At 37.2% G+C, this 12,041-nt stretch overlaps 1 protein-coding gene across 1 annotated transcript in view; it reads left to right on the top strand.

The window, feature by feature from the left end:
* The window catches only part of LOC107089935 (rho GTPase-activating protein 26-like), a 109,399-nt gene that overhangs the window by 56,625 nt on the left and 40,733 nt on the right, over positions 1–12,041 (top strand). Inside the window, exons 2-8 of the mRNA XM_015383002.1 lie at positions 1,733–1,828; positions 3,859–3,920; positions 5,003–5,074; positions 10,235–10,336; positions 10,425–10,535; positions 10,865–10,969; positions 11,694–11,823. Of these exons, the coding sequence (XP_015238488.1) occupies positions 1,733–1,828; positions 3,859–3,920; positions 5,003–5,074; positions 10,235–10,336; positions 10,425–10,535; positions 10,865–10,969; positions 11,694–11,823 (678 nt within the window). The remainder of the gene's footprint in view (positions 1–1,732; positions 1,829–3,858; positions 3,921–5,002; positions 5,075–10,234; positions 10,337–10,424; positions 10,536–10,864; positions 10,970–11,693; positions 11,824–12,041) is intronic.

Below are 12,041 nucleotides of genomic sequence, written 5' to 3'. Positions count from 1 at the left end.
GACCCATTTTCTTTTTTTTTAGATTTTCCCATTTGTTATGCTGTTCCTGATATGGTTATTGGGTGGCTTCCCAAGCCGCCCATTGCGTCTGTGGTAGATTAATTTGTTATAGAAACACAAAGAACTCACAAATGCTGGAAAGAACTCCTCTAAGTCACAAACTCCACCCACAGAGATTCAGGGTAAAGTGAGAGTACTATTTCTTAATTTTTGTTCTGCTAAATCTCTATCTGGGTAAGCTTTCTTTGTACTGGCAGATGAAGGGGGGAAACTTCACCCCTGGTTCCAGACTACAGTATATCCTGATAGCCCCGGGTTTAATTATAAACCCTGCTTTTCCTGCTTTATCCCTCAAGATGAAACTGGACATCATGCTCTCATAAAGACAACTTATATTGAGCATTTTGGAGTGTGTGTTTTTTGGAAATACTCACCTAGGTATTAGTTGATGTGGTGGGGGAAACTCTAGCTATTTAAATTTGCTTTTACCACAGGAAAGATGTTTATTTAATTTACAGTATCTAATGTGGAGTAGAGGCTTCATCCCGTTATTATACAATCTTTGGTTGTTAACTGACACTACACCAATATAATTAGTATAATGTAGGGCTTTGAGTTCTTAGCATTTTAATTTGGACATTGGTTTCAGGTTGGTAATAAGTACTTATTGTTGATTGAGTAAAGCCACTCTGACTCATTGCTTTGTGACTAGAATGATCTAGTGTGTCAGTCTCGAGTGAGAAAATGATGCACGTCTCTGTGCCAAGAACATGTCTAATACTCTGGCAGCTCCATTAGAACTGAAGAGGCCTGGGCTTCATTTCTGATTGGCAAACGCTGCAGACTCTGCAGCATGTACATGAGGAACGCCAACTACTGTCTGTCTTCTTTACACTCGCTGTCCTTTCCATGACTCCCACATGTCTCTGCAACAACCATGATCTGTCCTCTTTTCATTTCTATTACATCCTATCTTTGTTTTTGTAAAACTATCATTAGATTTAAAACTGTGCCTTCTTTTTTAATCTCCCAGAACACGTCCTACTGCTTGAACAGTAGAAATTCCCTGCAGGGTTTAACCACACCATAATATTACCCCTTTAAGTCTTTCTCTTTCTTCTTTGACCACCAAAGTGCAAGAGCAGATATTATCCCCAAACCAACCATATAAAATGGTCATTATTTTAAGTCTACTTAAGTGCCTTGATTTGCTTACCCAGGATTGCATGCAAGACCCTGGTTTCGGTGACTCTCCCCCCTTCACGTGTGGTTTCTAAAAGACGTTTGAATAATGTGTTGTAGTTTGTGCCTTCCTCTTTATCCTGCCCCTTTCACTCTGAGCTTGTGCGTGCGGCTGACCTCAGCCAGCCCAACAGGAAATGCTGTAGCGAGGCCAAATCTGCCCGTGAGTTAGAAGGCTGCCAGTGTCTATCTGCCTGGAGCTTTTAGCCCCTCATGTTTTATTTGCATACTTGGAGTATTCTTATGGCCCCTTGAGATTAATATGAAACTTTGCTGCACAAACATAACTACAGAAAAATAGATTTATATGAAATAAATTCTGAAAATAGCAACTATTTCTTTTAGGTAAAGTTTACATAAAAATGTGGTGGACACAATGCAACAGATTCTTGAATTATTCTCTAATTTCACTTTTTATTCCATTAAAAATAAATATCATTTATAAGAGGCTTAAATTACTTAACTTTTTTTCTTGTTTCTTTTCCGTTAGGTTTGTCAACGGCAAAGAGGAAGTTCGCTGACTCCCTCAATGACTTCAAATTCCAGTGTATTGGAGATGCTGAGACGGATGACGAAATATGCATAGGTGGGTGTTATCGTTTGCATCAATGTGCTGAATACTTTAGAAAAGGACATAACTGTTAAGTACTGAAACAGCCGTCATTTGAGTCTGCAGATACAAAAATGACAAGAATGCTTTCCAAAAGGATCTGATTAGCCTGTTCTGTCTCCAGTTTCCTCATGATCTATTTTTAGATTACAGCTCAGTTTATATTAAGCTTTTATTGAAAAGGTTAAGTTATCTTGATGTGCAGAGTTTGCAAAACATTGAAGCCAATATTGAGGAATGCAGTGTCAAATATCTTTTGTATCTTTTATTTTGATATCCAGATGATATTAAGGGGCATATAGAGTCATTTTACAATTTTTCAAAATAGAGGCAGTTATTGAGATTTAATAAAGAATGCCAGAAGTCTTCTGCTTTTGGGGTTGTGCTGTTTTTTCTGATGTTCATTTATTAAGGGTAAAGCCCTATTCAAACCAGAAGTCATTGTCCCTCTTTTCTTTGCACATCTTGTTAAATCAAGACACTACAGGATGTTTGTCTATTCGTGTTGATTGTTTTTTTTCTATTTTTTTCTTGAAGCTCTTTTGTGCACAATGAAATCTGTTAATCTACTTAGCTGACCACCGTCTCTGGCCTACCTCGTGTTGTCTGATAGGTCCTGTTCAAATCATACAAGGCAGTAATTAGTCCTACATGTGGGTAGAGAGGTTATCACAAAATTATGTATTTCTCTGTTGCAGAGTTCTATAAAGTGAAATGAATTGTGATGTTTCTTAGCGAATCCAGGCCTTTTCTCATCCTATTATCCAACTGATTTTATACCAGTACTTTGAACATAATGCACTATTAGGGATTGGCCTAATCCTATGTGGTTCTGTTCTAGAACAAAGCTGTTACAGTCCAACCGTTTGCTTCTCTGGATTGTTCCTGTTCCAACATCCTGCTGTGTCTGTAGCAGCGCAGCCGCCACACCCCTCTCATGGCTGCCCAGCTCTGTCTGTGCAGGCCACGGCTCTTTGCTCCGCTCTGACCCACCCACTGCTGTTGTTTAACTATCCCCAGCTATCTTTCCTGAACAGCTTGCTGTTCAACTGAGCCAAGCTGTTGTTTCATAGTATTCATAGACATGTCAGAACTGCTATTCTCCCTTCTACAGTGATCTGTTGCTGCATGTCAACGCTTCTTATTTTGCTTTTATTCCATGTGACTGGTTTAAGATATTTGGGCTATCTGTATTTAAAATCAAGCTTCATTTTAAATGATATTTCTGAACTTGACATTTTTACAAGAAATCCCAATTTCTGCATGTAATTAGTACAATAAGAAGTGTGCCTGTGTTTACATTTGCACCTGAAGTGTTTGACAGGCAGAGGCAGAAACTCTGACCCAAACAATGTAGGAGTATTTCTCTGTCAGGTTGGGTGGTGGTTTGAAGAAGACCCAAATGCAGAGACTGAAGCTGAAGTGGTTTCTTGCAGATTTAATTACAAAAAGGATAACAGAATCAAAAATCGACAAACATAATCCACAAAATGCAAAACTACTGAAATGACTGAGCAGGAGTTGTACATATGGGAGACAGAAACAAAGATCAGGCTAATCAGTAGATTGGGACCAGGAGTGGACAGAGGAGTCTAGAAGGGAGCTATGGAAAAGGAGACTGATACAAGATTGCAAACAAGAAATACCAAAGAACTCAAATACAATCAAATATAATGAGAACCACAAAATAGAAATAAAAAAAATGAAAACTCAAAGATAAAACTTAAACAGAACCAAAACCATGACACTCTTGCCAATGATCAGGATTCAGAGCTATGTTCTCCATGATAAAACCATAGCAACTGATCCTCTGAGTAGTGGATTGATTTTCAGTTAATCTGAGAGCTGCATCATGACGACTTTAAAGACATTTCTAAAGAATCCGTTAACATGAACACTGTACTTTTATCTCACCACCTTTGTTTTAACGACAAACAAACCTATTGTTTCTATGATTATTTTTTTCTGTTTTCTCATGTTCATTTTGGCGACATTACCCTCCTCAGCCAAGTCGCTTCAGGAGTTTGCAGCTGTCCTACAAAACCTGGAGGATGAGAGGACAAGGATGGTGAGTGAGCTTCAAACATGCGTAAAATATATTACCGCTGGTTACTTTTAGGATATTTGGATTTTTTCCTTTTTTGCATCTGCTTCATAATGTTTTTTTTTTATTTTTTATGATGAACTAAGACTTTTGCTCATAACAAAAAAATATAGTTCTCTGTATGGTATCATCTTCATATTCACTTGTAACATTTTGGCCTCTTTGAGAGTCAGAGCTTTAGTTTACAGCATGTCTTTGTAGACTTCATGTTATAAGAGAATCCAGTGTAATCCTGAAAAGTAATAGGGTCTAGAATTTAAATATCTAGATCTAGATAACTATTAGGATAAAAATACTTCTATCATTAACATTTGCAGACTTGATTCATTTTGCCAGTGTTTCTTAACTTTTTTTGACTTCTGTAGCCATTTATGAATTTTGCTCTACCAGGAGTTCCCCTCTCAGTCAAAATATTGATGATTGTCCAAAAGTGGAATGTAACTAACTGATAACTGATTATAAAATAAAAACAATTTTACTTAATCTTTCAATTTGAACATTTAATTCTTATGCATTTTATACATTCCATCATCTTCCAACTCAAACGTAAGAAAAACTTACTTTTTAGTTGATGAAAGCTTGTTTAATTTTTCTATTTGGTCCTAACAAAGCAAAACAGATCCCAGCCCTATTTTATTCTACTTCCAAATAAATAACATATATTCATGTACCCCTTGCATGGCAGTCGTGGATCACTAGGGGTATGAGTACCCCCAGTTTGGAATCACTGCACTATGCCATTATATAAAAGTTGGCTACGTCCAATCCATCCATCCATCCATCCATCCATCCATCCATCCATCCATCCATCCATCCATCCATCCATCCATCCATCCATCCATCNATCCATCCATCCATCCATCCATCCATCCATCCATCCATCCATCCATCCATCCATCCATCCATCCATCCATCCATCCATGTTTGGCTTCTCTTGGTTAGATCATTAGTAAAAGACCAAAATGTCTCAAATGTAAATCATGCAAGCTGTGACATATACCGCTGCTGACTGGAAAACATGTCTGTCTGTTTACCTCCCACTGTAGATTGAAAACGCCAATGACGTGTTGATTACTCCGCTGGAGAGGTTCAGGAAAGAGCAGATCAGTGCAGCAAAGGTAAGAAGAGCAACAACAATCAACCACAGCACCAGTCACAGAAATGGTCATACATTGCATGAGCTGTAGATGAGTATTGATGTGTCCACAGCGGCTGTGAGACATTAATCAATAAAGCCTCTTTATGCTCTTGTGGCCGCTGGACCACACACAAACCCTGATGAAGGTTCTAGCCTTTTAAAATAAAATAGTATAGATACGTTTTAATGAAAAGCAGGCAAAAATACTTATGAAAACTTATTTTCTGTCTGTCTGTCTGTCTGTCTGTCTGTCTATCTATCTTTAGTTGTTCCAAATTACTAAATCCCATTTTAATCCAAAACAAAGTTGATAAAATGTATCAACGTTTGAATTCAAAAACCCTTCTATCATAATAAAAAGGTTTTGAGTATGGCATTTGTTCAATAATCTAAGAAATGTCATCCCTATGAGCAGAACACCACATATATTTTTTGTAATTAATTTATTATTTAGGTTATTCAACCATCAGACCGGTTACATATATTCACGATTATGGAGGAATGCTGTAAAAACATTTAATTAATACTAAATTGTCATTTAATAATTTTTTAAATACTTTTTCCAGTTCTGTTTTATTTGAATTACTAATGTGACTTTCTAATTTTCTTTAATGGGATGGTATCTAAACAGTCAAGCAAAACTTTAGATGATTTCAACCCAGCAGAAGTAGCAGTTAACCAGGAGCATTGTAAGCCATGCCCATATACTCACATTGCTTCCTTGCAGACCCCAACCCCCAACTGACCTGTGCTGCAGTATTTGTCTTTCCCTGAAGACAATAAAATGACCTAAATTACAGATTAGGGAAATATATATTGCTGCTTTAATTAAAAGGACAGAAATAGCAGTTCTCCCCTGATCAAGGGTATATGTTCTTGCATTAGAACATTAAACACAAAGAAAACAAAACAGTATATCATGTTTTCCCCCCTAAAGACCCTCCCCCATGTGCCAAATATTACAGATTATAATCTGACTTGATTAGGTCACATGTGCTTGATCCATGCGGTCAGTAGCCAAAGGATCTAAATATGTAGCAGCAGGAGTTCTAAGTAACATATATTTTAAATAAACAGTTTATCAATCCTGTGTTGCAGGGTTTTGTCTGATCTTGGAACGGTTACTGCATGTTTGATGAAGTTAGGACAAATTAAATTATATGATAATACTACCATTAGAAGATAGAGATTAGAGATGATTTAAGATCTGCCACAGAGTTTATTTGTTAAATAAAAAAATAAGCTCCATCTGTAGGGTTGCATATTTCATACAATAGGTCTAGATTGTTATATTATTCCCGGGTGAATTTCAATTAACCAAAAGCATCCCACAAAAAATGATTTCAAACAATTGCCTCGCAATAAAATCAAATGTTGACAGACCTGAAGAACAAATGATGCTAACATGAGGCTGCTGCCTGTTTTCTTTCACCAATGGTGGAATTATTTCAATAAATGCACTGAGATGCAACGCTCAGCAGCACAAACAATGCTTGGTCTCAATACAACCTTTACAATTCCAGCTTTGGCATTTAAAGATTTATTCAGGATTAATCATTTTCAGGTATTTTCCACCATTATTGCGAAGTTCATCCTGTGTAACGCAATAGAAAAACAGACACATTAGTTAGGGGTGAAATAACAAAAAATTAAAAAAATCTGGAACCACATTCATAAGCTAACATTTGCTTTAAACTTCTTATCATGTCTCCCTTTTAATTTCAATATTTGGCCTTTTTTGATTGGAGAATGTCGGAATGTCACAGTTTGATATGATGATGTTCATCTATCCTGCAAAAGTTATCCATATATACGAAGTTTTGATGCCATTTCTTATGAAAAACCTGAGAACCCCAGGGCATGACAGAGTCTCCACCCTGCTTTATAGTGGGAAAGGTGTTTTTTGGCTGAAACACAGCGGTGTGTTTAAAATTTTTTTTACAAACGTCGTGATTTGGCTCCCTTAGACAATAATATATTTTCCTATGAGGTTTTGGGAGGTTTAAGCAGGATCAGAACCTTTTGTGACAAATAGAGCATACAGCAGATTATTCTCACATAAATATCCCCAGCAGCCAATTAAAAAATGGATGCAGCTCCCGCAGTCTTGCTGTCGGTCTCTAGGTAGGCTTCCTATTCAAATTTCCTTTAACTGTTGTTGAATTTTTAACTGCGGGTTGAGGCAAAAAGAGTGGATTTTATTGATGTTTTTGTTTGGATTAATAATTGGACTAATAATTAGTCACAAAAAAAACCCATAACCTTAGTTATTAAAAGATGTTGGACTAAAAACTGCTTGATAAAACTGGATATATTAGAATTTTACAAGACAAAATGAAAAAGTGAAGCTTTTCTGGAAGACACTGGGGTTAATAATCTAGTAATTAACATTTTTCTCTTTTTTTGGGCATATTAGATGTGCTGTTTATGACTTTATTATAGATATGTGACCTTAAGCTAGTGTAAAACATTTCTTTGCTCTAGTAAAGTTAACATCCTCAGCTATTGTATCACACTGCCACCTGCTGGTAGTTCCAATATTTTCACTTCTGTCTCACTTTTTTTTTTATTTTTATTTTTTTACTTAAACTTTTGTTACTTCAGCAAAACTAAAGTAGAATTATGAAAAAAGCCCAGAAGAGCAATTTAGATTTGAACACTTTACTATTTTTATTTGTTTTACTTATGTGAAACCTGGAATAGATCTTAAACAGAAGTTGCTATTTTAGAATGGGCGTCTATAGAGAATCGAAGAGGCAAACTTTGAACAGAGAATCTGTTGTTATGAGCAACACTAACCCTTCCTGATATGGTCTGCAGCTGTTTTCTAATTCCCACTCAAACCTGGAGGAACGACACAGCTTTTTGTTGCTCGGTTTGAGCATTTCCTTTTTCCTCAGTATTTTTCAGCTCATAGTTTAAGAACCAACTCATCATCCTACCATGTTTCTTTGTCCATGTGCTGAAATACTTTTTTTTTGGACAAACAGCTGGGCTCCCAGATTCTCACTGAGTCCTGAAATATTCTTTCCAGGGGAACAAAAAAAGCTATTCAGAAAATCTCCAGCACTTCATTTAATAAAACAGCTACAAGTTAAAATGTGGCTAAATGCAAAAGTTTGCATAAATGCCATATTTGTAAATTAAAAAAGGAAACATGCTGACAGACGATGAGCCCATATCTCTCCTGTATGGGACTGTTTGCACTACTTCTCCCCGTAGTTCAACATTTATCCTGAATAATTTTCTCAGCTACAAAGCTCTTAATAACCTGACCTCAACAGAAAATCCCTTAGTTCCTTATTAATGCTAAGAGGCCTGTGCTCTCTCAGAATGCAGGATTTCTTTGTTTTTCAGAGTCTTGAGGGTTTTGTGTAAACTAAGCCTAAAATACTTTTAACCAACTTTAGTCCTTTCTCCTAAAGAACCATACCTGCAGTAAGTATAGTTTAAGTCTAAGATTTATTCACTAAATATGTTTATTTGCCCTATGCTTCTGGTTCCTTGCATATTTTTTAAAATGGTATTGGAATTATAAATAAATGTTTGTTTTTGTTCTTATTATTTATCATTTTGTTACAGTTTGTACCTGTTTCTAATCATTTAAATAATTACTTTTGAAATTATCTGTGAAGTTATTCAGTAAAAGGAGGGAAGAATGTTTGATGGATATTTTATGACAAATGTTTACTTGTATTTTCAGTTTCATTTCGACACAATATGAAGGAGAGGTATCTGTGGGTTAAAGAGCAGAGTTTAATGTGTTTGTTTGTGTGCATTTGCTAAATTAAGAGCACATTTTCTACATGCAGTAATAAAGTGGTTATTTAAAGTTTGAAGTAACATCCAAATTTGTTAATTTAATCATTTATTTTGTCTGTAAACACAGCCTTCACATGAGGGAGAACCATAATCTGAGAACCATAACTGCTTGGTGAAATGCTCCGGTCATGATTTTATCTAAAGGACTGACCCAAAATGTGGAAGTCCAAACAGAGAGAAACAGATGAAAAGTTTGACGGATTTTGTTGAAGATGTTAAGCTCGGTGCAGAGTTTCTCTGAACTCTGTTCAGCCGGAACTGGAAGGCAAGGGGAAGACAGACTGTTAGTTCAGGCTCAGTGGGAAATTTGATTCGTTGATCTTGAAGGAGAGGATCTGATTGTTGACTCACGTTTCCAGAGAACTGAAGGATCCTTGGCTCCAATCTGTGTGTTGGTTTTCCAGTGTATGTCTGATTCGGCGGAGGGTGGAACAGGGTTTACCCAGAACTCGGACGGTGTAGGTGAACGGAGAAGCTGATTGCCACTCAGATTTCCTGCTGTACTTGAACGGGTCTTGGTGAAGATGATTCCCTTGCTCAGAGAGTAATTTCAACGTCCTCAAAAAGGAGACTGGATCCAAACCTCCTGTTTGGAACCCGTCGCTCAGTTTAAGGCTCAGTTGATCCCTCCTGGAAGAGGAGGTCCAAAAAGGTCCAGTTTGCAGGATGACTTCCTGCTGAGAGGCAAAGACAAAAACAAAGTTAAAACTCAGGGAGACAAGAACTCAGTCTTACTCAGAGAAAACTCAGCTTGGCTAGAGTACCAAAAACTGGCAAACACTCTGGCGTCGAGGTAGTGGCAATCAGCCGCTTAAGAGCACTCCGTTAATGAGGTAACCGTCAGCAGGTGTGTGAGGAGGCGAACCAGAATCAGGCGCCTCCTGTTGGTGGAAGGGAGACAAACACAAAATGGTTCAATAAGGTCAGGTCATTTGATTTGCTTCATCCCAAACTCTGGAGATCTCTAATAAACCTAGCTCTACTGTACCAGGAATGAACAATTTCCTCCCCTAAGATTTCAGATGGAGAATTTCTACTGGTCGCAAAATCTCATCTCATTACTTAATCTGATGACACGCCTTGTTTTCCCAGTTAGGGAGACACTGGTCCATACCCTCCTCACTGCCTCCAACAAAAGCTGTTTAACAGAGACAATTTGACAATGTTGTCATGGCTACCAGCATCATACTCGACTCTGCTGCTCAATCAACAAATGCATTTTACAAAAGTGGAGAAACTGATCTACAAGCCTGCAGGAAGAGAGCAGGATACATGAAGACTGATCAAAAAATGTCTTCTTTGGATTTCTTTGTGACAGGAAGCCAAGAAGAAGTACGACAAAGAGACAGAGAAATATTGTGCGGTGCTGGAGAAACATCTAAGCCTTTCAGCAAAGAAAAAAGAGTCCCACCTACATGAAGTAAGGCAATTTCTTTGAGTCCACGTCTGTCATCTGTCTCCCAACCTCCCACATTGATCGTCGTATCCATTTCCTTTTTCTGTTCCAGGCAGACAACCAGGTTGATCATGTCAGGCAGCATTTCTATGAAGTTTCTCTGGAGTACGTTTTTAAGGTTCAAGAGGTTCAAGAGAGGAAGATGTTTGACTTTGTGGAGCCTGTAAGAAAGCACAGATTTTTATTCATTTTTTTTCTATTTATAGCCTTTAAACAATATAAAGGTTCCTTTAATTCATTTTGCTGACTGGTCTTTATTACATTAAGTTAATTTGCCGGTTGCTCTGAACAGCTTTTGTTTGTTTTCTTTAGGAAATAAAGAATTTTTTGCAAGATTTTCTCAGAAAGTACCCAGGAAAAGTTGAATATTTCTAATATTTGATTTGTATTATAACCTAGCTAAATTCTTCGGGTTTTTTGTTGTTTGTTTTTTCATTTTTTTCATCCATTCTTCCCATAATTCCTCTGTGTTTTTTTCACACTTTGTTTCAGCTGTTGGCATTTCTACAAGGCCTGTTCACCTACTATCACCATGGCTATGAGCTCGCAAAGGACTTTAACCATTTCAAGACTGATCTCACTATCAGCATACAGAATGTAAGAACCCCAAAACAAACATACTAACACAAATCAGACTTTTGTCCTGATGAAGTTTGCACTATGAACAAAGTTTTTTTTTTTTTTTGTTGAAATAGAATATTTTCAGCATTTTGCCATCCTGTAAGTTATCAATAATTTAGCATCTCTAGTTTATAAAAATCCTCAAAATAACTCTAGAAAGACTGACTTCCATCAGGGATGTAAATGTATAAAATTTGCCAAACACATTTCATGACTTTACCTGGAAATTTGAGCTTTGGTCGGATTATTTACAGCAGTAGTCACTCCAGGTTGCGTGGAAGTGAAGATACTTGCATCTAAAAGCACTTCCTACCCACTGGTAAGCATGGTGGGGGATTAGTGATGCTTTGGGCAAACCTTAAATAGGTAGATTGGAGACTTGGGCATGCAATGTAACTGCAGGTTTTTCTATTTATGAGTAAAACTTTGGCAAATATATCCACCTCTACTTAATTTGCTGATGTTTTGTTTTAAATAATCAATCATGATGAAGAATTTACAGTATATATTTGTAGACAGAAAAGCTTGACTTTTGCTAAGCTTAAGATTCTACAGTGATTCCCTCAGTAGGAACTCTTCAGGTTGTATCACTGAAAGGTTTTTAAAAGACCTGTTGCTGCAGTAACAGGAAAATCGAATACTTAGCTGATGTGAATTATAAAATGTAGAAGTCTCAGCTCGTCTAAATGTTTGCTTACAGACGAGGAACCGTTTTGAGAGCACACGTTCTGAGGTTGAAAGTCTGATGAGGAAGATGAAGGAGAACCCTCATGAACATAAGAGCGTCAGCCAGCACACCATGGAGGGCTACCTGTTCGTTCTGGAGAAGCGTGAGTAAAAAGACTGCCTTGGTATCTGTCAGGATGTTAAACCTGTCATGTCTGATCTGTTGGAGGCCTGACAACAGCTTCTGCTCCACGTCGTTTCCATGGCAGCCAATATTATCTCTAATCCAGGCCTGATTCAGCCTTTTCTTTCTTTCTTTCTTTCTTTCTTTCTTTCTTTCTTTCTTTCTTTCTTTCTTTCTTTCTTTCTTTCTTTCTTTCTT

This window comes from Cyprinodon variegatus, unplaced genomic scaffold (assembly GCF_000732505.1).
Source record: "Cyprinodon variegatus isolate N-32 unplaced genomic scaffold, C_variegatus-1.0 Scaffold273, whole genome shotgun sequence".
Lineage (NCBI taxonomy): Eukaryota > Metazoa > Chordata > Actinopteri > Cyprinodontiformes > Cyprinodontidae > Cyprinodon > Cyprinodon variegatus.
The sequence above is the reverse complement of the archived record's forward strand: the minus strand, read 5'-3'. Positions and strand labels throughout refer to the sequence as shown.